General features: G+C 42.0%; 1 protein-coding gene and 3 long non-coding RNA genes across 7 annotated transcripts in view; 2 read left to right on the top strand and 2 right to left on the bottom strand.

Moving 5' to 3' along the window:
- The window catches only part of grid1b (glutamate receptor, ionotropic, delta 1b), a 473,055-nt gene extending 449,648 nt beyond the window's left edge, over positions 1-23,407 (bottom strand). For both annotated transcript variants that reach the window (XM_016678067.1, XM_007565215.2), the window contains exon 1: positions 22,955-23,407. In XM_016678067.1, coding sequence (XP_016533553.1) covers positions 22,955-23,036 — 82 coding nt within the window. In that variant the 5' untranslated portion in view covers positions 23,037-23,407. The remainder of the gene's footprint in view (positions 1-22,954) is intronic.
- On the bottom strand, positions 4,077-5,616 carry LOC107837772 (uncharacterized). Of its 2 annotated transcripts, XR_001663814.1 has the most exons (3): positions 5,210-5,614; positions 4,256-4,387; positions 4,077-4,186 (listed from the first exon to the last, which is right to left on the bottom strand). It is a non-coding gene; the product is annotated as an uncharacterized LOC107837772 (long non-coding RNA). The 2 variants fall into 2 exon arrangements; XR_001663813.1 differs by lacking the exon at positions 4,077-4,186 and having other exon boundaries at positions 4,218-4,387; positions 5,210-5,616.
- Positions 14,427-17,497, top strand: LOC103147061 (uncharacterized). The gene is made up of 2 exons (XR_477225.2): positions 14,427-17,113; positions 17,192-17,497. It is a non-coding gene; the product is annotated as an uncharacterized LOC103147061 (long non-coding RNA).
- Positions 23,408-23,491: 84 nt separating the features above from the next.
- LOC107837771 (uncharacterized) lies at positions 23,492-26,127 on the top strand. 2 transcript variants are annotated; one of them, XR_001663812.1, is made up of 3 exons: positions 23,492-23,747; positions 24,419-24,507; positions 24,651-26,127. It is a non-coding gene; the product is annotated as an uncharacterized LOC107837771 (long non-coding RNA). The 2 variants fall into 2 exon arrangements; XR_001663811.1 differs by having other exon boundaries at positions 23,508-23,747; positions 24,419-26,127.
- The last annotated feature ends 207 nt before the right edge of the window (positions 26,128-26,334 follow it).

The raw sequence follows: 26,334 nt of genomic DNA, 5'->3' as shown, positions 1-26,334 counted from the left end.
CAGACATCTCAGTCCAGAAATGTGCAGTTCTAGGCACAGCCAAGATACTGGAGAAGAACCCTCAAGCTCCCAGGCCTCTGGTAGAGGACCCAAGCTCAGAGGATGAAAGAGACCACACACGGAGGGAGAGAAGGGGATTTTTTTTTCCCAGGCCTTTATACATATATATATATATAAATGAAGTAAAATAACTGCAGTGTACGCACGCAGTGGGGCAGACTTTGGTCCCATGTATGCGACACCTCAGTCATGAGTGGCTACTTTTTTCATCGCAGATGCAACATAAGTGTTTCAGTAGTACAGCTAGCTTTGCTAGCATCAGGTCCACAGAGCTTACCTTTCTTTAAGCTTTCCTTCCAAGTGACGCTAAAAGTTGGACTAAATCCCCACCGTCTGTCAAAGCGAAGCGCTGCTGATTTTACATGTCACCATATCTTATGATTTATGCAGCGCTATTATGTTACTGACGATTTGACATACATCTTCTCCCGCTCAGAGGAAACCACTGCGCATGCCTGGAGCTCCGCGGGAGTAAAGGTGGAGGGATGGGTGACAAAAGGCACGTAAGTCCCGTTATTGCTTGGATTTTACGGCGCCACCTTAAGACCCTGAACTTCACATTTTAACGGAAAAAAAGCGAAATGCGACTTAGATGTCACGAGTAACGCGACAGTTTTGTAGAAATGTAGTGAAGTAGAAAGTACAGATACTTACTGTAAAATGTAGTAGAGTAAAAGTAGAAAGTATCCATTATTAAATCTACTTAAGTACAGATACACGAAAATTGTACTTAAGTACAGTAACTTGTAACGAAGTACTTGTACTTCGTTACTTCCCACCACTGATTTTATGAAAGTAATTCAATATGTAAATGGGGGGGAAATTAAAGGAAACATGACCATTAAAATGTAGTTAATGCAATTAAAATATTGTGTAAAACCAGGTTTTTTTTGTTACAATTTGGCTTAAAAACTGATATAAATAATAGCACAGTTACACAAATGTAGCAGAACATGTGTATGAACCCTTAATTCCGACACATGTTTGCATGATAGTCTTCAGAAGATTAAAATATGATATAATTGTTTGTACAGCTCATGTTCTGAAAGGCTCATTACATCTGCTCATTACATAGGCTGCAGCCTATGGCTGGTTGCGTGACTGCAGTAAACATTCCTGTTAATCAGCGCTCAATTAGCAACAGGTGCTGCAACAGCGTCGAAAGGCTGATTTCTTTTACATGACGTTAAATTAAACTGTTTTACCTGTTTATGCAAACAGAGACTTGAGAATTTAACACTTTCTTGTTTTAGACAAACCTTTTGGTTCTGTTCGGTTCCGTGACCGTCAGCCAACACCTTTGATTGACCTTAATAAACCGGAAACACCTGAGATGATGCCTTCCGTTTATCCATTTTTGAGTCCTAAACTATTGTTTCTAAGCTGAGACGTTGACATTACGTCGCCATTCACCTGCCGAATTTTAGCCAATCAGCTGCTACGTTCCGTTTCCGTTTCACGGTAGGTGGTTGGACGTCATTGGACGTCATTGGGTGGGTCAAATCCACCCAAAGCTTATTCTGTATATTTACATAGGTAGGAAGTTGATGTATGAAATAATTATTTGTGGCCTTAATGCACCACGAAGTTGGTTGCTATCCGTCATAAAGGAAGAAGTGGAAGATCATAAAGTCATTTATAAAAATATGTACACATAGGATATGGTTTGGTAATTATACACCTCATTTACAGAAAGGTTGAAATATTAAATGCTAACATGGGTAAAATGATTTTTTATTACCTTATCCTGAAACATACAATAATGTCTCACTTTGTTCAGATCTTGTCGAGCAACACAAACATGATATATAAACTAACTCTGACATTTATTTGGGGGGCCAAGAGTAAATTATAGGTGATCATATATTAGAAAAGAAAATTTTGTCTTTTCTATATTTAGTTGTATAAAAATTTGGCCTTTCCACTCATGGATATTTGGGACACACTGACTCAATGACTCTCCTGAACTGTGGTCAAGTAGTGAAATGTAAATAAAGAGATAAAATCTATGTTATATTCCACTAGTATAGATATTGTGGGAGATGTTGATTTTTTATTTTTTTTTATTTTTTTTTGGCATCCACAATAACTTTCTTTATAAGAGGTTTTATCACTGTTTTGAGATCCTCTGGAAAAATTATCAATTCAATTAAGGTTGTTCGTTTAACCCTTTATTCATAATGCCATCTCAAGCCTCTTTTCATGACAAACAGGTTATACTTCACATGCAATAACATGTACAATCCAATCATACAGACACATATACATCTTAACTCCTTCCTAGTTATAATTTTCATGATAACTCATTAAACAAGTTTCCTACCTAACAAAACTGAGCAAACTGCTTCAAGTTGTAAACTTTGCAACAATCCCTTATGCTGAGCATGAATGTAGTGACAGCAGAAAAGAAAACTCCCCATTAGCATGGCTCTGCATGCTAAAGGAAGTTTTCTGCAGCCGATTGGCCGATTGAAAAGAGAGAGCAATTACCCTCACAGAAAAACCGTGAAGCCCTGGTTGCAGGAGCACTTTCTATTTAAAAAAAAAAATAGAATAAGGAAAAAGCCTCAGTTGTCCCTTTAAAGACTGCATCCAGGACAGAAATACAGCTAAACACAAAGTCTGAGACTCTTGCACAATCTATGGAATGAAGAACAGAACAGTGGACAATGTGGTTGGTAACAACAATGGCTCCTTCAGTTGCTTTACCTAGGATAGAGACAAAGTTAAACACAAAAGTCAAGTGTTTTATCTATTAGGTTATTGGCAGCAATAGTTCAGTCAATGGCCGCCTCCAGAGAGAGAGCATAACGTTAATGTCAGCAATAACTACAGAGAATGCATTACTGAAGATCACTAGGAGAATGTAGCGAAGAGAAAATTTTGTGCCTAATCGAGTATCTGCCTCGCAGACAAAAACGCGCTCATTTCAGTTGCTGAAATGAGCGCGTTAAATAAGGAGCTTCTTATTTAATCATGACGCTAACCCGTCCACAGGTGAGGACTGGATTGTAAAAGTCCGACCCCCTGAATTAAGCGTCTCCTGTTTCAGCATTGCTCCTTCCTTACACTCCAAAAAGACAAGAGCGAAGACGTCATTACAGCAGAAACAGTTCAAATCGTCCATCTCCTGTTCCTTCCCACTGTCACTTTTAAACGAGACGCTTACTTAAAAACTCCTAAGCTCGAGTGAGACGTTTTGAAAATTTGTCAAGCGCAGTTAAGAAATTCCCGCCTCTGTGTAAGAACTCCCTTCAGCCCGCGTTTGCTCATTCCTCTCACGGAGTTTCCAAATAAACTAATCTCCGCAGCAGATCAAAACTTGGCAATGGATTTTTTTAGGGCCTTCCTGGCTGTGCAGCAAGAGAACGCCGTCCAGCTTCCGGGCTTGATCGATCAATCACAGATTGCAGTCATTCAGGCGCCTTCAATTAGTGAGGAATCTTGTTCCAGCTGTCAGAGACATGCTGTGGGAATCGAGGTGAAGTTTATATTTCTCCTCATGGCTGCAGCTGGGAGAGCCTTAAATTTCAACAGGTTTAATTAATAATGAGTGCAGCTCGGGGGCAACGGGAGGGAAACTGGGGGCCCCCTTGCAGCCCTTTGGCAGCTCGAGATCCAACCTCCATGAATGTTAAGCTCCTCGGAGTCTATTTCTCATGTCTGTTTTGAGGTAGTATAGCTAAATGAAACATTTATTAAAGCCCAACTAGAAAATATACAGCAGTGGGGTATTTCTTTTTTCTTTGACTTAGGTTGAACTAAAAGACATATATTAATTATAAAGTGCATTAAAAATTCTATAAAATACATGAATAAAGTTTTGTGGATTTTTATTTCAAGTTGCAAATAATAAAGTGGCCCTCTAGTGGTAATAAGTCTAAATGCATAAGCACAAGTCCTGAAATAAGTGCAAAATAAGGACTTTTTTTATCTACTAAAAAGCTGAATGTATAAAATAATATTTGATTTATTTTTAAAGAATGGAGTTTTTTTATTTTTTTTTTTTTACCTTTATGTTTAAGTCAGTTTCCCAGCTCAGAAAAAAAATGTCTGTTTCTATTTTGAGACGTTGTCATTCTGTTCCATTTTATTACCCACGGCTTGTGATTCGTCGCAGCAGAGCCTGATGTAAAAAGCACCACATTACTCTTAAGTGTGATAACTCAAACACCACTCCGCTTTAATCACTAACCGGCTAAGTGGCATCATGTTGGCAAAGCCAGCGTTCTCGTGCCAAAACACATTTTCTGACTCCACAACAACCTCCAGCGTCGTTTTGAATCATCCAGTTCTGCTCGCTTCTGGCTTCTCATCAAGCTGCCCACTGCAAAATCAACACCAAACGCCATCACTGATACTACACTGAAAAAAAAAATTACTCTAATTTGTTACAGCTAATTTTATGAGTTTTGCTCAAGCTGTAATTCTGATTCTGATTTGATCAGAACTATATCTTGAGCAAATCTGATAAAATTAGCTGTAACAAGTTAGAGTCTTTAAAAAAAAACGTTGGTTCAAAGAAAAAACACATTTCAGTGTTGAGTTTGAGATGGAGCTCTTTTGTAATTTCTCTGACCAATTGAACTCTGAGATAAGTTTGCTGCGATGTCCACTCCTGGGAAGATTGGCAGCTGTATTAAAGATCTTCCACTTTTGAATTATTTTTTTCTCTTGAGCACAAAGGATTTCAGATCGTTTAAAAATAACTTTACAAAAAACCTCCAATGTCTTATGCCTCCCTAGCATATTTCTACAGAGCTCCGTTAATAAGCTAACTTTTGAGTCAGGAGTGTTAGAAAAGTGACGCATTTAGAAGTTGCAGAAACCTAACCCTCAAGGACTTGGGCTTGTGACCCCTGCCCTAAAAGAAATTGATTTCTTCTCCCCCCGCCCCCTGCCCCCTCTTCCTTTTTTTTAAATTCTTTGAAAACCTTAAAATTACTTCAGTGGCACACATGATTGGTTTGCATAAACAAGCAGCAAACGGTGTCCAGAAATATTGCTTGGCATTTACCGCACACAAATGCTCCAATCTCTAAGGTCAGATTATTTGTTTCTGAATGAGCCGAATAGTTAATCAAGACCGCAGAAATGTGGGAATTCTTTTAAAGTTGCCAAACACCGACATGTGATTTGTGAGTCTGACCTTTTCCGCAAACGTTCCTGCATTACGTCCAAGGTGGGAACTTCGCGCTAGCCCGGCAGCCAAATGCAATTTATTTGCCACTGTTACGAAAGCACAATGCATTGGAGCTGTTGTGTTTATCAAGCCTCCTCCTCACTCTGGCAGGTAATCAACCAGCAGTACCTGGCTTTGTGTCCCGGAGCTCTAGCTTGGCTGCAAAAACCGGGGAGAGCAGCAGGTTTAACTCTGAGATTTAGCAGCTTCTGAGATGTGGCACCATAAACTCTGCACCTATTCATCTCTGAGTGGCTTTATGGCAGCTGAGACTCACACAAAGTGACAATATTCTTAGATTGCGTTAAAAAGTACCTACTGGCAGTCGTACATAACAACACAAGCCTTTATTTATTTAAAAAGTTTGAGGTTTAAAATGGGAAATTAAAAAAATGCACTAAAAAAAACACAATCAGCAAATTTAAGCCTTATTGTAATTCAGAAACCAGATGCAGGGCAACTAACACAGCTAAAACAGAGCAAACAGTGGCTGAGTCAAGACAACAAGATGAGATTTTATGAATAAGTAGAAAGTCTGACCATTTTATATCTATTTCTAAAAAAATTAAAGTAGTAGCAAATAGAATCAAAGGCTGAAAGACAAAATGCTTCCTGTCTTCAGAATGATATATAACAGCTGCTAAAATCAGACAGAAATAGATAAAAGTGATCGGCCGACTGCTTGTTTTAGTTAGTAAAAGACAAGCTGTGGATGTTTTTGTCGTGTCGCCGCTTTACTTTGAGTCCAAGGGACAGTGAAAGAAATCAGTTGGACTCTGCAGACGGGAAATTCCTACTGTTGCTTCTTCATAATTTCACTCTTACTTATTCTAATTATTCTAAAAAAAAAAGAGAGAGAGAATCAAACTGGGCTCTGTGTTGATTTAACTCAAATTAAGACGCCACCTTTTTTTCTCTTCAGAGCACAAAACGTATTGAAGAAAAATTAAGATTGCCATTTGTTATCCTGCAGGTTGCCACAGCGGGACTTCACCTTTAAGAATTGAAGAGGAAATTTGGAGGACGAGCTCGGCTTTGTTTCACTTTGTTTTGTTTTTTTTTATCACTCGTCTGATTACTCCGGGCCCCGTTAATCGACAAAAACGGACCGTTTCTGCGCACGCAGTCAATGCAATTATGCTTACTGGCCTTGGTCTTTTCATCGCCCTCATGCAGGAAAATCCATTCCTATTAGGTGCTTAATCATTGCTAATACAAGAGGTGTAATTTATCTCTGAAAGCTGCCCATGTGGCAAATCAGTGGCGAGCAAAACCCGCTGAGAATTAAAACACATGTAGCAGACCTCTCGGTTAATATTACATGGAGGAACAGAGGTTGTTCTTTACATTGCACACATTTCCTTAAGCCTCTCCCGGAGAGACTCAGTGAACTGTATATTTTGCTCCCCAAACAAGAATTACAATGTCTGAAATCAGTGTAATGAAGTCTGGAGGTGTGAGTACCTCGGTGGTGTAAAAATTAAACCCCACCTCCTTTTATTCTTGGTCATTTTCATATAAAACCTTTTTTTTTTCTTCTTTTTTTTTTTAAACACTGCATATGTAAATTATAACTATAGATTTATTGTCAGAGAAAGTAAAAAAAAATTAAAAAACAATGCTTGGGTCTGAAAGAAGTCTCTTAACCTTTGCCCTCAATTATTTCTGCCTGCTTCATTTCCACACGATTTTGTAGGGATGCGACAAGGTTCGTTTTTTGTATTTTTTTGTTTTTTGAGTCATAATATATTCACACGCGGTTACATATTAAAGCACCGACACCACAGAATCTGGGTTTAGTTGGATCAAAGTCAAGATAGGCAGGATGTCGGTAGAAATGGATCAAAAGGTTGAGTTTCATCTGAGGAGTCTAATGATTAGAGACCAGGAAGGAGGAGACGGGGCGTCCAACCTCGGTAGACAAACGAAGAGGAAAACTTCAGACCTCCCACGTGGGAGAGGAAAAAAAAAAAAAGTAGAGATGAAGGCGAACGAGTGTAACCAAGTAGTACTGAAAATGAGATGAGACTGAATTTTTAAGTAATCGACTGGATCTAGGCTGCATTGTGGGGGGAAACCGACGGCGCTGTTGGATCGTGGCTTGAACCTCCTGGGCTTTAATCAGAGCCGAGGTCTGTCTGCAAAGTTCACTTATTGTCCCTGAGGATGTGTTGGTTCTTAATTTTTTCATTTTCCTCCAACAGTCTGAAAACAGGAATGTCAGGTTGGACTCAAAGTAAGTAAAGATGCACAACATATCTGCATCAGCATTAGTCATTTGTTTTATTCGATAAGTGAAACTGGGCAAACATTAACGACTGATGTCCGTTTCTATCTAGTTGCCATTGTGTTTCGGGAGGCGCGGAGGGTTAGCCATGTAGTATTTGTTCAGTCATGTGACGGTGATAATGATGCAGCACCTGATTATGGGATGTGAAGCTGAAGCAGAGAAGCAACGTAGGCAGTGCCTTCGCTTTTACACACATACAATATCGGTAAATATCGGTTATCATTCATAGCAGCAGTATCGATATCGATATCGGTCCAAATTTGCGCATGAGTCCATCTGTACAACTAAGCAAATGAATGAAAAACTGCATCTCTATTGAACTATTTTTTTTAAAAAGTGCTAAGGAAGTCAGAATAGTGCAAATGACATGGAATCAAGCAAAACAGAATGAGTGCAAAAAACAAACAAACACTGTTATAAGAGAAATGGGTAGGATGAGTGGGATGTAATAAGTGGGATGTGAAGAAGAAGAATGAAGGAATACTGGGAGGAAAGAAGTTTGTAAGAAGGTGGAATGGTATGCAAAATGTCATAAAAGCAGTCTAAATAAAGAGGCTTAGCATTACATCAGAGGTGAGTAGGATGAGTGGGATTAAAAAAAAGAGTATTTAAAAAGGACGAGGGGGAAAAAAATCATAGGATCAAAACAAGAGTTGAAAATAGTACAGAAAGAAGTGCAGATGAATGGCTGTGGGACGGCTGTGCAGCCTGGGACAAAGTGTGCTGCAGGGGTGAGCCGACTGTAAGTAGAGCCGCAGGGTGATTAGAGGCGATGCTTTGGGCACGACCAGACTTCTGAACTCAGGATAACATATTAACTTCATTTATGAGTGGATCCACACCGCTGGTGGCTCTGCTGTTCCTGATGGGATTAAAACCAAAGCACAGAAACATCTAATAATAATAATAATAATAATAATAATAATAATAGCACAAAGATACGCTTAAATATTTCCAGAATGAAGACAAGAACTGAGCCCTTGTTCATTTGTTCGTTTCCTCTTGAACTCAAATCAAGAGGAAAAACTGTCAAACCTTTAGAAATAAACTTTACAGAACTGATTATTAAAACCATTTCAAGAAATTTATTCTGCTTTTTGCTTTTTTTTTTGGGTTCATGCTAAAATGTTTCAAATCATCAAATTGACTTTAATATCAAACATAACCAGAGGTAACACAAAAATATCTTCCTAATTATGATTTCGTTAATACCAAAAGGCATCCAAATCAACCTGGCATTATGTGTAGATATAGTTGTTTCCAAAACTTTCTGACTTAACACAAAAACCCTTCAACGTGTTTGAATTAAAACGATTCTGATGGAAAAGAGTTATTGCTAGTTATCACAAATGCTTGGTGGCAGTTGTGGAACAATTGCTTTTTCACGTAAATTGTTTAGTTTGCGTGTGTTTTCCAACCCTAGTAAATAAAATAAATACATTTTCAAACAGCTTTTTGTATTTATCCAGATTATCTCATATTAAAATACGGTTGGTGGTCTGAAAGCATGACAAAAGAATAAACAAATTCTGAAAGGAGGCAAAGACTTTTTCACACAGCTGAAACTTTAGCTGCTCGAAAAGAGGATTTGAAGAAACTGAAGTTAGTTTCTTTTGCTTATTTTCTGGGTTGCCTTCGAGGTCTGTGCCCCTACAATTAGCTTTTATCAGCTGGATGTTACATTCCAGGAAGAAAAGTGTTTAAAAAACATTGGTGACCTGCTGGTATTAGATGGGTCCATGGAAGCGGAGGCATCCCTGAGTCCCATCAGCCATGTCAGCTTTAATTGAGTTAAATGTGAGGCAGAGCATTGGTGTAATGTGACCTGAACACATATCTGCAATTTAGAGGCACTTATCATGAAATCCTCCCACTCTGATAGAGGTCCTCTGAAGAGAGAAGGCTCCATTTAGCAGGTCTACTGCCGCAGATATGATATAAGCTGCTGTCGGCCAGTCGAGGTGCGTTATTGTGACAGATTAGCCTTCAGGGTTCACTGTACTTAAGCAGAATTATTCTGATCCTGCGCCAGAACACGCTTAAAGTGAAATACTGTGGGGGTTTAAAACACTGCCAAAGACTGAGCACAACAACAATGAGTAGATTTACGGCAGTTGGGACTTTGTGGATTTATGAAAAGCTGTTTTCATAATTAAAACGCTCCAAATAAGTGACGCCTGCCGCAAAACGTCGAAGAAGATTCCGCTGGAACGCTGCAGACCAGATCCGGAAGTCTGTTCCCCCTTGTTTACGCCGGGATCCGATATGTTTCCCACCCCCTCCCGAAAGACAGCTGTAAAACCTAAACACGGAGCCCAACTCTTTGCTCTCCCATCTCCAGTGCAAGATGCTTTGAGCGTCTCTCTCCTGACCGACTGCCAACTCATCACCTTCAGCGAGGGTTATGCAAATGCAACGTGCATCTGCTGAAATTAGACGTGATGAGCCAGGCTGGCTGAAACAAACAGGATTCATTTCATTTAGGAGATACAATGACAGATATTAAGATCTATTGTACCTCTGCAGCTGGGAGGAGCTGTTAAGCTAACAAACGGCGTCCGACGATGATGAAAACTCCACATCGTTTGTAACTCATCAGGTTCCACATGATGAATGACATCATGGCAACCTTAAGTATGTCAGACACAGGAATTAGGGTAATTCCCTATGCAACACACCACCAAGAAAAAGAGAATCAAAAGTCACAAAGTTCTTAAAATTATGGATCTTTGGGATGGGAACTATAACTAATCACAACCTTACACGATGGCTGATGTGCTTTAACTCAAAAAGTTAAGTCACGTCAGACTTCCGCTGAAATTCTTGAGATGTTTCGGTCAGCTTGACTGCAGTCCACCTGTTCAGCTGATTTCATTCAGCTGATCAAACATAATTTGGAATTAAACACACTCGCCTAAATAAGGTCTGACGGCTGACGGCGTGCTTCAGATCAACCACTAGCCAAGAAAGAACCAAGACGAGAACATACTGGGTCATCTGTGGCAATGTACAAACGTCCCGACAGCTCTGTATTCGCAGTTTTATTGGGAGAGGACGTTTCCTTTTTTTCAAGTCATCAATCCCCTCTGGCTGCCAAACAAGACAGATTCTTCAAGAAAAACTGTTCCACGACGCTCTGGACCTCAGACTAAGTCAACAATTCATCTTCCAACACAACAACATGAAGGACCACCAAGACGACAACAGGACGGCTTCGGAAGCCATCTGTAATTGTCGCTGAGTGGCCCAGACTCGAGTCAAATCAAACGTCTAAAACCAGTTCTCTAATGACGCTGCCCATCAAACGTGACTGAGTGTGAAAGGACCAGCAGAGAAGACTAATGCGACACTCTCCAAAGAGGTGTACCAAGCTTGCAAAGACGTACTCGGGACGATTCGAGGTTGCGATTGCTGCTCAGTGTGCTTCAACAAAACATTAAGCCAAGGATATGAATACTAATCAGGATTTGGCAATTCAAAACTCAAGTCTTTTTCTTTTAAAAAAAGATGCTGCACCCTGTCTTTAAAGGGTCCTGTGTGTCCAGACCTGGATAAACGGACCCAGAGTACAAACATTAAAGATCGTATTATTAAAGGCAAATCGTCACGATTTGTCTCATCAGTTTCAGTATGTTGTTTGAAGTCAGCAGGTTTTACACAGAGGTGCTTGCGAGCTTAAAAGATCTTTAACTCCTAAACTCATGGCAAACGCATTCACTAAGCTCCCAAACATTATTTATAATGCATGAGTGTGTGAGTGGAGGTGATGCGTCAGGGTGAGGGATCCAGTCCATAGCAACGATTTATGCTCATTCTCTGCATTTGACCTGATTTTCTCACAGCAAGGTCCCTTTTTTGCTGTTTCTCTTCTTCTCTATTCGTACATTAATCACGCTTTTCTTGCATCCACGGGTCGTGAGTTATTAAAGTTTGTTCTTGGACCCAATAGTTTAGGCCAGTCTTGTTTAAAATCAGACTTTAAGCACCGTGTCCTTCTTGTTTTAGACCTTTCTCTGGTCCAACACACCAGAAACGGTCATGGTGAGAAGCTAATCTAGCCATTTTGTTTGTTGGAGCAAGACTTTATCAAGGACGTGGAGTCCAATGGGGCAACTTGCTAAGTAGGTTCAACATAGCAGGGCTTCCGTTCTGTGTTTTGGCTTAACAAAGCTTAAAGCTCTTCACGGACAACAGCAGCAAAATAAGAAGGTAGGTTGTTAACTCAGGCATTCTGCTCGCAGACGAGAGCATCTGAAGATAGAAGCAATTATTTTCCACATCGTTTGACACTTTTTTCTTTTTCCACTCACAGCATGTCAGTCTCACAAATAAAGTTACAGAAAGGAAGAAGAAGAAAAAAAAAACACTGATTACACAACACCCTACCTAATGCTATCTGCAGACATGCAGGCTGTATTTATGGAGACAATCAGGGTGAAAAGCTGCTGTTAAATAGGAATGTTGTAGAAAATGGTTGAAAATAAGTAAGTTACATAACTGCAGCTGCAGACAGGAAGCACTAAATGTACATCTCCAAACATAAAAAAAAAAGTGTTGCTCTGATTCCTGCTGATCAAATATTAACAGATCTGTGTCTGTTATAATACTTACTCAGTCTAACATCAGCATTCACTTCTTGGCAGCCCTTTTTTTTATTACGTTCCGGAGAGATGACATGTTTGCATAGCTTTTACTTTTCACTTGGGGTTTCTTGGGTGAAATGGCTGTAATTTAGCAGAGAAAAGCATTTGTGGTTAAAGGAGAAAGACAAGAAGGATGAATTGTTATGACTGCAATCCATTAGGCTTTTATGAGGATAAATTAGGTGATTAAATGTCATTTAGATCAAGGCATGATTATGGGATAATGGGAAGCTTTTGAGATTTTCAGTTGCTTCGCTCAAACTTTTCCATCTGAGACGACTGAGAAAAGATTTATTGAACCGGTGGAGATTCTTACAGACAGCATATTAAACTCGTAGCATTCTCACAGAGCCAGGTTATGTAATGCAGCCAGGCTTATAGACCTGCACCGTGATGACTTTGAAAACCCTGACTTTCAGCTCAACATTGCCAGCTTTGCTGCAAATTTGAGAAAGTCCTGGGGTCATATCATTCCACGATTTGTTCCAGAACTGCAATCCATAACTCTAGCTCATTTATAAATGGCCTGAAAGAAATCCTTCCGCATCGCTGTTGTAGTTCTACAAAACGCATACGACTTATTTATTTACTTTACTTAAAATCGTATTTCCTATAAAAGGATCAATTTTCCCATGTTATAATGAACAATAATTGTCTAAAACTGTGTAGACTGTGAAGTATTTAACCCAGTGGTCCCCAACCTTTTTATTACCACGGACCGGTCAAGACTTGGAAAATTTTGCTGCGGCCTGGGATGGAGGGGGGTGAACCGTCAGATAAGGCTTCTGCATGCTGGTGTTCCCGCTAAGTCCTGAATATGCCCAATTTGGGTTGTCTTGGCCATTTTATCGCAGCCTGTGGGGTTTTCCCTGACTGGGAACGAGAATACAACCTGTTGAATGTGACAGGTAGCCATTCAGAAAGCGTGGTGACGTAAGAACAGAGGGGAATCCCAAACAGCTCACATATCGCGCAAATGTGAGTCCGGTGGATATCGGAGATGATATGTGGAAATGTTTATTATTATATGTAAAGGTCGTTATTATATATGTTTATGTTTATTCAGTTAAAAATATTAACTATGAAAAAAACATAGTCGCCTCCAAATCATAGTGCAGCAAATAGAGCGGCTGCTCCCGCTGTCTTTTATCCACCGCCTTTTCTTTTTGTTTCTTTTATCTCTTAAAATGAGTCCACAAACTATCACTATTGCTTCTACATCGTCATCCGTGTTTGGTCATTCTAAATTCCCGTATGCTATGTTGGAGGTTTTGTGGATTTTCTTCTGGAATCGTGATGTTTGTGACTGGAATCGGTTCGTGTTGCTCCTGCTTTGGAGACACGAACCGATCGAACCTGTTGTACTTTTATCAGCTCTGTGGTCACAGAGGTTTGGAGAATCGGCCGACAATTCTTAAATCTTGCCGTCTAAACCAGACTTAAGACTCACAAGCTCTACTCATTTCCTCTCGCCCACTGCCCAAACACTCTCTGACTCTGGTCGCTATGGTAACGTTTACATATCCCTTCAAAATAAGATACAGATGCGCCACAAAAACGAGCATTTTGCTTTCGTGAAAATTTTAACTCACGATAATGACTAGCGGGAGCCCTGAGCTTGTTTCTCTGCAACGAGACGGTCCCATCAGGGAGTGATGGAGACAATAACACCCGAAGTGTTGCTTATATCCACAGCCTGCTGGGTCTCTACGTGGTGAAGCACTTTGAAGCTTCATTGCCTCATTAGCAGCCGGTGTTATGGGCTTGTAATGTTTGACTCACCTACCGGTCCGGGATAAATCCATCCTCCTGTCTCTTCTCTGGGCCTTTTCCCTTTTGCAAAGAAACTTTCCAAAGACATCTGATCTGTTTCTTACTCATTTTGCTGCTTGTGGGCTCAGTGTTGGCGCAAGTAAGTGAGAGAATCCGGTTAAAGAATTTTCAAAATAAAAGATCCTCCAGACTCAAATAATACATAAAACGGAAATATTTAATTATTTCTTGCGCGGCCCGGTACCAATTGGTCTACGGACCGGTACCGGTCCACGGACCGGGGGTTGGGGACCACTGATTTAACCTGTTAATGCGCCCTCTGGTGGACCAATCTCAGACATTTTTTTTAGACTAAAGGTGTTAACAGTATGCAAGACTATCCCATGTTTTCACAGGAAACAAATTTACTCCATCTTTGCTCACGTTTGATTATTATTATACACAGGCACATACATTTGTTTGATTTTTATTCTCAGTAATCTAGTAAGCTATGTATATAAACATCCTAGATGCTATCTGTACCTTTTGTTATTCTCTTTAAATCATACACTATTTTTAGCCCTTGCGCAAATGAGTTGGAGATGGGCAGACAACGAAATGGGGCGTGGTCAGATAGTGGGCGGGGTTGGATGTTTGACTCCACCCTCAAATGGTATTGATTGGATAATCTTCCACATGTCTGTTTCACTCAGTAGTGGTTTTACTCCTGAAGTGAGTTAGTTTTAAAGTTGCCTTTTTGACAGACATTGTCTATGTGATTCACTACAGAGACAGCGATGGAAAATTCATGGCAGGTGTTTTAGAGAATGCAGTTATTCCCTTAAGAATGCAGAATGGTGACAATCAACAAATTCCAGTCAGTCAAAAATATGTAAACAGTAGAGCCTCAAAAATCAGATAACTGGCAAGTCAAGGCTCTCTCCAACCACCAGGTCCAATTTATATAAAATTATATTGAATCAAATGCTAAACTAGAAGCTTCTGAATGACCCAGCGACGTCTCCATCTGTAACTATTTATCCATCTTTTTGCATGAAACTGTACATGAATCACCTCTCGTCAGTCGTTAAGAGTGTGTGAATGTGAATCTGACTACAGAAGGATGGTGGTTTAATAGCCCGGTTCCCCATAAGGAGCGATGTTATTGATGTATTGAACCAGTCAGTTAATACTATCCACTCATCAGCAGTCCATTTGTCCGACCAAAGAAAGCCTCAGTAAGTTTAAACTCAGAGATAATGTTTTAATATGATCTGAAAAAATCAAATTCTCAGATACTTTTTTTTCTTCTTTTTTTTTTTCCATATCCATTTACACTCAGAACAAACTACAGAGGCTTCATCGTCACAGCTTCAGGAATAAAAACATAAGAGCAGCTTTGTGTAACCTGTTATTAGTCAAAGCAGTTTCCATTCTGAGCCTGTTCCTCTCGCTCTGCCCACACAGTCTGCATCTGCGTGTTTGTCACTGCGAATTAGAAAGAGCGCTAACGCCGCTTCCTGGAGTGTGTGAATGCCTTTCTCAGGGTCAAACACTTCGTCGGCTGCCGCGTCCATCTCAGCATCTGTGTGTTTGTGCAGGGCGGCGGCGGAGGTAAGGTGCGGTGGCCGGACCCTCACCGAGACGGCGCGGGAAGCTTTCTGCGTTCCTCCCTAACCCGGTTAGTTTATCTTATTTAGCGGCGGGGCGAGAAAGGGCCGCAGCTGCTCATTTTGCTTTGCCAGCTTCAACAGATTGGATTCCTGCAGTTCGAGCTCGCCTTTTCCAAAACCAGCCACCGCATACGCGGGCTCTCCTTCTGCTAGCCGCTACAGCGGCGCCGTAAATCATCCCTCGTCAGCTGCCTGGCTCATGGGACGGACTAATCTCTCCTCCTCTGGCTCTTTATAAAAAGTGACTTGTTATCCGCTTGGCCTGAGGGGCGTTTAGGGGACCTTCTGAGCTGGAAAACTGCCCAGGTGGGAAACAAAGAGCTACAACCTGAGTGTGACTGGTATCGGCTTCCGTGAGGCAGATAGCAACACTTCCGCAACCTGATGGCTCTCGCGCTGAATACATTAACCGCTGATCTGTCACAGAATGTATCTCCTGCTTTTTATGTTTGTTTTTTTTTTGTTTTGTTTTTTTTTTAAGTTTAAGGATCCAACCGGATCATCTTGGGTGCCTTTCTGTGAAACAAATAATTAAACTACAAATGAAAATGGCTGCATGCGGTGTAAGAGCGCTCCTTTGCAGACCGGGCGCCATTGATTTTTCGACTTCCTGCAGCTCATTGTTTTGGTTTTACGACGCAGTTACAATAAAAATCACTCTTAACTCTCTAATTACCCCCCATTCCCAGGTCGGTCTTTGTTGTTGAGAAACAAACAGCTAAACACAATCCCAATTACAGGCTGAAGTAATGCAGGTAGGGGCTTCACTAAAGTATTCACACCGCATTTTTACGTTTCATCATATTAGAACCACCGACTGCAATTTTTTTTTATTAGGCAAGGGAAGTACATAATTGTATAGTGGATTTTTACTATTATTTATAATAAATTTATATAAAATGGTCCAATCAAAATTCTGATCTACCAGCAGCCGAGAGACTTGAAAATGGATAGGCTATGGGGACTAAAGAAAAATTTCAGACTCTAAATTTGCTGAGACAAACCAAAGGTTTTGCAGCCGTAACAGCTGCTGAACAGAAATGCGCTCTCCTCTGTTCTGTCTTTTACTGGTCAAAAAACTTTAAACTCTTTTCCTCCGTCTATACAACTATGTGCTACCTTGTGTTGGGTTGTTGCATAAAATCCCAAGAGAACATGTCAACATTGTGTATGCAGCAATACAAAATGTAAAAAAGAAAAGAAAACTAGCAGGTTAGAAAACTTTCGCTGCACTTTTATAGACTTGAAAAGTTCACAAAAGCCACAGAACCGAGGATTCGCCCGACACCATAGAACTGAGCTTCACACTCTTACGATGTTAAGTCCTTCTACCTGTCAGGGAACTGGGTTGCTCCTGTCTGTGTGGTGCTTTTTCCGGTGCCTGTAGGTTTCTCCCCGGATGGTGGGGGCGAGAAGGTTTGCTCCCACACACTTGCGGATCATCAGCCATCAGCCTTGGAGGATAAGAGGAGCGAGCTGCTGATCGTTCTTCGCCTGCGTGTTAGCTTAAGTGGTACCTCTAGTCTTTCCTCGTGTTTTCCGTGTGCTTCAGACCTCTTTCACTAATTATTTCCTTGCGCTACCTCCTAAGGTATTTCTCTGCGTCTCCTGCTGGAATATCGTCCTCTGAACCCACGTCTTACTGCTGGAAGAACAAGTCCCCCTGGATCATCCTCCACAGTCAGCAGCTTAGATCCAAACCGCCATCATCCTCCAAGCCGAGACTCGACTACCACACAGACCGGCAACCCAGAACGCTCTCCTTCCTCCAGCAAGATTATTCCATCATCCTTATTATCACAGTCTTCTTCCCAACTCTGTATTGCCCTCCTTCCACAGAACCTTGGGAAAAGTCTGGACTTTATTCCATCTGTAACAATAAACCTGATGAACTTTTTTTTGTTGTTGTTTTTTACTGGTCTCCTGGGAGTTTTCGTGCATGTGGGTCAGTAGTTTAAACCGTAACGCGACACTACCTCTTCCGAATGTGCACCAAGTCACAGCTTAATGTGCGCTGAGAGCCAAAGCTGAGTGGCTGAACTAATTAATCCAGTGAAAATAATCACAACACAGTATAAGGAATATTGTAAGTGGGGCACTAGTCTAGCCCCTTTAAGCTCTTTCGTACAAGACACATTTCTTTGAAAAAAAAAGAAAAAAAAAGAGGTATTTGAATCCTGCTATGTTTATGCTTTTACTAAAAACAGATAAAAAAATAAACAGAAAGTGACATTCAAAAGACTGCTACTCTCAGGGTGCCAGAAATCTACCCAGCAAATGTTTTTCAACCTTTTTAAAGGGGCAGTATTATGTATTTTATTGCCACATTGTGCCATTTCACAGCACAATCAACTATTTTACTTTCAGTTTTAAAAACGCTGCATGTATCGAATATGACATAAAATATTTTTGACTTTGTAATTTAACGGCTTGAAATTGGGTCTCTGTCTCTTTAAAAACTACTTCTCTTTCTGAAACTCCACCTTCATGAAGTCGTCACAGCATGGCTCTTCTATCAAGCAGCGTCTCACTGAGAAGCAGCGCCCATACAACAGATGCGCAGTTCAACCAGGTGTCTGCTAATTGCTGCTAGCTAGTTTGAAGGAGCTGAGTGGGAGAGACATGGAGCTTGGAAACTGCGCCTTTAAGGTGGTGATAGGTCCATCCAGGCGTTTTGCACAGCTGAATGGTTGCCATGGGAGATTAAAGGATTTGTCAGCGATGCATGAAAGAATCAAGGCAACACTCCAAGTATGTTTTGATGAGGGAATAACATTATAACATGACGTAAAGCATACAAAAAAGTTGGTTTTAATTAAGCTAATTATTCAACAGCCAATCAAAGAGCCCCACATAATAAACTTAAACTACATACAGTTCCAGATGCTTTTGTTTTGTTTTTGTTCAAATAGCAGAGAAGCAACTGTAACTAACAGAATCAACTCCAGTAACAAAAAAAAAAAAAATATTAGAATTACGTTTGTTCATGTTTTTACAGTTTAGCTACATTAAATATTATAAAAGCATTAAAAAAAACAATGCAAATTCTTTAACTAAAAAATATTTTAAAAGTTGAATTAATATGTCAGGTGGCAGATGTCTACCGATTTTTTCCCATATTTATGTCATTGATCGGGTGCTTCTACTGCTAAATATTTTTAATTTACCCGTTTTAGCAGCTTTTGTATTTTTTTGTTTGTTTGTTTGTTTTCTTTGAATTAGAATTATATGCAGTTCAGTCAGGATCTATGAGAGCTTTAAATTAGACATAAACACCAATGAGACCAAGACCAATACCTTTGACCTTATCAAGGCAACGGTTGTGCTGGGAATCAAGGTATTCTGCTGATTTCTTTTTCTCTGAAGTGCTTTATCAAAGCTTTCCTTGTGTGTTTTCAGTGGCGCAATGTAAATTTAAAAAAAAAAGGAAGGTATTTTCCGAACTCCTGGGGAGCTCCTGACACGGTGTTCTGAAACAAAAGATCTTCTTCCTTTTTTTGTCCAGAACACGCAGCATGCAGCTTGTTTTCTCCATCTGTGAGTGCTGGTGGGGTTGTCTGTTCAGGTTTGACATCCAGCTGTGCGTCTGCTTCCAATAATCACTTCCACTGCTGCCTCTTTGGAAGAAGATGTTCTCCCGAAACCCAACCGGAGGGCTCCTGATGTCCTGGACGTACCTGTAGCTGACGACTTGATCTCAGAGATCTAATTAAAGGCAGAAATTTACTGGAAGCCGATTTGCTCTAGTTTGCCACTCTCTGATGTTCCTCGACCGCTGCTTTTCTTTCAAGGCACAAAAAAAAACAAAACAAAACAAAAAAAACACAGCAGCTGTTTTTACTGATTTTATGCACATTGAACCAAAGAACAGGGAGTGTAACTAATTAGAGAAAGCAGCTGCTGCCGCTGGAATCTGCACAGATATAATTTTGCAGACTCTTGGACCTTGACCGTGCCGGGTTTTGCACCAGTGCTGCACTTGAACGCAGCAGCAGACCGTGTGGTCAAAGGGTTTGGTTGACTGAAGGCCCCGGCTCCCGCATTTTATTGCGCATCAGCTCTTTTACCAATCGGCCCCCTCCTCATGCCTCCCATCAGCACCTCACTGCTGACCTCTCCGCCTGCCGCTGATCCTCCGCGGCGGACAGAGGAGACGAGGGGACAAACAAACCGGGGGAAACGTCACAGATGATCACCAGCGCGGCTGGACGAGACAGATGCTGGAGTAGAGGGGTGGACGGAGGGGGAGGTGGGTTCAGAGCAGAGGCTGAAAAACTGTCACATCTGATATGGGTCCTGCTGCGCCGCGTTGCCAAGTCGATCCGGCCGTCAGGAGGCTGAAGGAAACAACAGAGCCCCTCCTTCCCCCCTCCAGCCCCCGAACGCAGCTGAGCAACCCGCTGCTGCTCTGCTCTGAGGACGAGAGCTTCCATGCATTTTCGTCGGCGTTTCCACACAACAGCGTCCTTAATGTGGAAAATGAATTCACCTTCCTTGTAAGCCAACAGAATCTGTTAAATGATCCGGAAGACAACGACTCAAGTCTCCACCAGAAGCTGGATAATCACAGTGACTGAGTATACTCGGCCGAGAAACGATCCAGCTGTAGCAACCAACCAAACCGGAGAAGAAACAGCAATTGTGGTCCAAGATTTCAATTCCACTTAAACGGTGTTGACAAACAGCACCTATAATACTTGTAGACGTAAATAAAGTGATAGCACTCGTTTAAAAATAGGATAAATTACAGACAATATATATAAGCATTCTCCTATGAGAATTATATTTTAAAGGGACTGTATTATGCGTTTTCCCTTCTGTGTTACCTTTGTGTGCGATATAACAAATGTGACTTAAAAGAAATGGGACTTTTGTAAATGAATGCCTTGAAGTTGGGCCTCTGTCTCTGCTCCTTCCAACACTCCGCCTTCAGAAAGTCATCACAACATTTTTACCAGCGTTTCATTGAGAAGTAGCTTCTATCATGAGCTCAGTAGATTCGCATCTCCACCAGGTGTTTGCTAATTGCTGCTGGCTAGTCTGGAGGAGCTGAATCCTCCCGCCCAGTCGGGAACGGGTGAAAACAGCTTATATCGGACCTCTTTGTTTGGGTTTCAGTTCCCGGTTCCAAAGTTTGCAGAGTCTTCAATCTAAACAACCCAAATGTATCAGTAGCAGGTCTTAAATCTCTCTCGCACTCCCGTGAATCATCAACACAGCAGCATGCTGGGTCGTGCCGCTAATCCGTTGTATTTACTGATCTGTGTTTGTAATAATCCCACGCCACTGCTCTGCATTGTTCCCGCTGAATGCCGATTCCTCCCAGAGGGATACCGATATCCTCCCATCTGTCCACGCGTACATCCGAGCCTGTCCCCGGATTTCTACTTTGTCCACACAGGGACGGATCCGGTCAACAAGAAAGAAGGAGAAAGAGGAAGAGAAAGGAAGCAGCTACCCCAAGGTTCTGTAAAGCCTTCAGCTGAAGGCCCCTTTAGACCCACTTGCTCACTTCGGTAATGTTTAGTGTCTTAGGAAACGTTAAACTGTTTAGATGGGAGAATTGTTCATCTGTTCCTGGTTTTGGTCAATTCAAGCAACTTAGTTCTAGTTTTTAGCCACTTGTCTTAACCTTAACAGATATGTTGGCGGATAAAAGTGCATTAAGGTGATAACATTTAAAGTCTACCTTAAAAACAAACAAAAGCTATTTCTTGGATGTGACCAAAAGAAAAGAGATGCTGCACATAAGCAGCAGCATCCTCCACAACATGTTCCAGCTCAGAGAACTGATGCTCCCACGCAGCCAAAGGAGAAAACCGAGGTGGTTAGAGCGAATCCATGAAGGCCTCGGCTTGGAAGTTTTCCAGACATGATCCCCCAGAATGGGCTGGAGGGGACTGACAGGGTCAATGGATGGATGGATGGATGGATGGATCCAATCTTTATGTTAGCCTCGTGGAAAATGGCTTTTCCTCTCTCAAATAGTTAAAACACAGCACATTAACTATAAAGTAGTTCAAATTTTAAAACACAAATAGCTAAAATACAGCACAGTCTCAGTCTGGCCCTGCCAGGAATCGGACCTCAGCAGCCGCAAACTCTGCTTATCCCTCAGGCCGGCCGTGTTCGCTTCATCGCCACCCAAAACACGCAACACCAGGTTTGACTTCACAGACTTTTAGAGGCCCTCTTCCTGAGCCGATTGTTCTTCCCTCATGGTTTGTTTTCCATCAACCACTTAAAGAGGGGATGCGTGTCCTTCTGCAGAATGACTCTGCAGCCTTCCTCTTCCTCCTCTTCCTCTTCCCCTCTGCTGGCTTCAGCACCCATGGCCCACCGCATTGCTGCCACCGGCACAAAGCTCTGGCTGCAGGACACCAGGGGGTGGGGGTGGGGGTGGGGGGGTCTGGATCATCTCTGCCTGTGTGTGACTTCCGTTCCATCCACCCCATCTCCACTGCTTCCTCTCTGAGCTCTCACCATTTTCTTTCTTTCTTTCTTTTTTTTTCTCTTCTTAGTGAAACCGTGTCTGGACTGAAGCAGCAGGAAATAACGTGATAGAAAGGGAGGCCGGCGCTTGGACGCCTGAAAAGCCCGAACAGTCGCCGTTTTGTCCCCCCTCTGTCATCACTTCCTCTGCCGGAGTTGATTAACATTTCACTCACGTCCAACTGAAAGTTCACGCTTATAGATGAGGGGGAGGAGTGGGAGAGGTGGAGATGGAGAGTAAGGGAGGTGGGGAGGATGGATGGATGGATGGATGGATGGATGGATGGATGGATGGATGGATGGAGAAAGTGGAGCCCTCTAAACACCCACGGAGGGGCGGGTGTGACGGGTTTCAGCGTGGAAATATGGGAATTACAACTGCCTGTTCGAGGAAAGCGAGGATGGATGGATGGATGGATGGATGGATGGATGGATGGATGGATGGATGGATGGATGGATGGATGGATGGATGGNGGATGGATGGATGGATGGATGGATGGATGGATGGATGGATGGATGGATGGATGGATGGATGGATGGATGGATGGCGCAACCCGGGCGCGGGGCGCTCTATCAGCCTCCACTCTGCGTGCGTCTGAGCCAGAATGCAACAGTCTCCTTCCTTTCTTCCTCTGCACACCTACCCTCCTCGGAAGGACAGTCAGCTACCAGAGTAAGTACATTTTTGTTTTTGTTTTTTGTTGTTATCTTTACACTGCGGAGATGTTTGGAAATGAGCGCCTGCACCCGCAGCCCTAACAGCACAAGCCACTTCACATTCCCCAGATCCCACTCGCTCCCCGCAGCCAAAACCCGCACACAGCTGAGCGCCAAAATAAAAAAACCCGGTGCTCTCTCTTACCGATGTGGATGATGGAGTCGGCGCTCGCTGTGTTGCACTGCAATATCCACAAGGAATGAAATAACAGTATCAGCATCTCCATCTCCAGTTCGAGCCCCAGAGGCGCATCCACGGATCCACCTCGCCGATTCTTTGGGGTTCTTCTTGTCACTGGCGAGCAAATCCGAATGGGAGCGGCGGCGGCGGCGGCGAAGTGTTGGGAGGGAGTAATGAGCAGAAAACTAAATCCCACAGAAGAAAGTGTTGGTCAAAGTCGGGCTGAAGAAGGAGATTAGAGAGAAGAAGAAGAAGAAGAAACAGGGAGAAGCTTCCAGGGGCTCCAGAGAGGAGCAAAGCCGGGGAGGTGAGAGGGGAAGAGGGGGGAGGATGACAGGAGACACCGGGGGTTTGTTTCAGAGGTTAAGATCCGCCGGACGAGCAGCTCTGACTCTCTACCTCCGAGTCTGAGACATCACACACTGCAAACTGCGGAGGAGCAGGAGGAGGGACGTTCTCTCTCTCTCTCTCTCTCTCTCTCTCTCTCTCTCTCTCTTTCTGTCTCATTCTGTCTCTCCCTCCCTGCCTCCTTTCTCTCCATCACTTCTCTTTCCTCTCCTCCGACCCACGTGACTGCAGAGCATCTATCTCCGGTGCTGGAAGCCGGAGCGGAGAAAAGAGAGGCGCGGGATGGAGATGGAGATGGTGGGATGGAGGGATGGAATGGATGGGAGCCGGAGCGCAGCGCAGCGCAGCGCGGAGGAGGAGGAGGAGGCGCAGAGGCTCTGTCGCCCCCGGGGTGATGCTCGCTCTCTCGGTAAGGTTTCGGGTGTTCATTCGGGGGCAGAAGAAACCGGGCTGAGACTTACTTTCTTTAAAAAAAAAAAATAAATAAAAACGCCCGGAAACTGGCAGTACTTTTAAGTATTAGTCGCTCCTTTTCTCCTTGGGAGAAAATCGGGGTGAATATTATTTATTTATTTATTTTGCGCAGACAAGAAAGTGTAGCTTGTGTTGGATTTTTGCCTGTGCTTTGTGACTCTCATGCTTGTGCGTAAATGTTCGAGATCTGATCTCTCGGCTTCATCCATCCCATCACATGAAGATGGAAGGAAAGACCGGGAAGCTGTCAGCTTCTCCCTTGGCACCCCACACACACACGCACACACACACACACACCGTGTGTGGAGTTGCAGTGCGGAATGACCGCTTTTTCTCCTCCCTAACATCTGCGTGAAGCTGCGTTTCCATTTCAGCACCTTGGAGAGGTTCTCAGTTACGCGCCCGCGTCCGGCCCGAATCAAAACTCCGTTTCCACCTTTTTTTTTTTTTTTTTTTTTTTTTTTTCCCTGGTCCTTCTCATTCCATTTTAAAAATGACACTTTTTTTTTTTTTTTTTTTTTTTTTTTTTTGAGTCTTCATTCATTCATTCTATACATGACACTATCTTTTTCTTCTTCTTCTTCTTTTCATCGGTCCGAATACGAGGAAGTGTGTCCAAGCGTTTTCTTTTGCGTTTCTGTGCGTGATGGATGAGAACAACCGGAGGAGGAGGAGGAGGAAGGAGTTCCCAACAGGTCGCTGTGGTCAAACCCTGAAGGGTCTCACACACACATGCACACACACACACACACACACACACACACCTTTTGCAGAGTCGAGCCTCTGGCCGATTGTGTGTTTGTGACGTCACTGACATGTCCCGTAATGTCCTTTACAGGTGCGGACCAGCTGTCGGTGCGGCACTGTTACCGAGCAGCTTGGAGAGAGAGAGAGAGAGAGAGGTAGAGAGAGAGAGAGAGAGAGAGAGCGAGAGAGAGGAGAAGGAGAGAAAGAGAGAGGAGAAGGAGGAGGGGAATCGGAGAGTGCTGCACCTGGCCTTACAATTAAAGGATATTTCTTGCGACAGAATGAGACTCAGAAATGTCTTTTAATTGTTTGACTACGTGTGGTGTGAAATGCTGAGAGAAAGCTCCGCGGGTTCCCACCACGGTCCGTCTGGAGAAGCTCTTCTGGATCTTCAGCCCTTTCCACACTCCCACTAATGCAGTTTCATTTTAAAGCTGAGATGGTGAGAAAAGCAAATAAATAAATAAATGAATAAATAAATAAATAAGACTGACATTGTGGTTAGTTTAACTTTGTTTTCTTGTGATTGAACTAGAATTTGTACTTGGAGGTTTTCTTGTTTAAAGTGGTTTCTGCTTTTGTGTGAGACGGTGAAGTTGCTCCTCAGTCTGAATTAACATCAGTGAGTTCTTAAGAGATTCGGATGCAGATCAATTTGACCAACATTGACACCCGTTTTAACTTTATCCTCAGACGGGAAAATGATCTCATCTCCCAACCGGATACAACTTTGTTTGAGCCATGATTTCTAAGACTCTTCTTTTTTTTCTCATTCATTATTTTTCAAGCTTTGAATTAAACGTTAAAATGTGTGTGTGTGCGTGTGTGTGTGTGTTTTTTTTAAGTTTTCTCCAAGAATTTAACCAACAATCTTCTTCACTGAGAACAACCTCTTGTGACCTGCAGCTACCCTGAGATTAACCATTGATTCGTTGGATTGTTCAGTGCAGAACTAGTACTTTTTTTTTTTTTTTTTCCAATTCCAACTTCATGTGGTTCTCCAGAGAAAAGATTATCCTTTGATTTTCACCCATCAAACGTTTGAAAAACAAAACAAAACATAATTTTAACATTTTAGTTGAGTTTTTCTGATCACAGAATGCATCTTGTTGATTTAAGAATCGGATATTTCTTCCTTTTTCAATGTCTAAATAACAGTTTTGATATTTTTGTTTGTTTGTTTTCGTCGTAGAATAAACCAGCCTAGTTTGAACTTATTTGACAAGAAGGATCCAAACCAAAAACGGACATTTAAATATTTCCAGTTAACTCTCCCACAGAGAGAGTTAATAAACCCACCGCAATCTATAACCCACTGAACTGAACCAGTCAGCTTCATGAAAGGAGCATCACACCTCCTGCTGGCCGAAACATGTCACTACAAGGTGTATCATACCTAAAAACACACACAGAGGGGCTCTGTGACTTATTCCCACCATGAAATGGAAACTTGTTAAAATACAAAGACATTTCTAAAGTAAACCACCAATTTTCATACTCTAAGCAGCATCGATAAACTGGAAATAAAAATGCTTACATCACCATATATATTACATACAAGATGTGTGAAAAAAAACTTTCAGCTGTAAAACATAATCTGTGTGATATTTTTGCAAAAATAAAGACATATAAACGACTGATTCAGAAAGTTCATAGAATATTATCTGCTGTTAAAGAATTTGCGTTGCTGTGTGACATACTTTGGCCTTTTGACCCCTCTGCAGCTTCGCAGTCAGTCTAAATATATATATATTAAAAAAAAAAAAAAAAAAAAA

Source organism: Poecilia formosa, unplaced genomic scaffold, assembly GCF_000485575.1.
Source record: "Poecilia formosa unplaced genomic scaffold, Poecilia_formosa-5.1.2 Scaffold173, whole genome shotgun sequence".
NCBI lineage: Eukaryota > Metazoa > Chordata > Actinopteri > Cyprinodontiformes > Poeciliidae > Poecilia > Poecilia formosa.
This window is presented reverse-complemented; position numbering and strand designations above follow the sequence as displayed.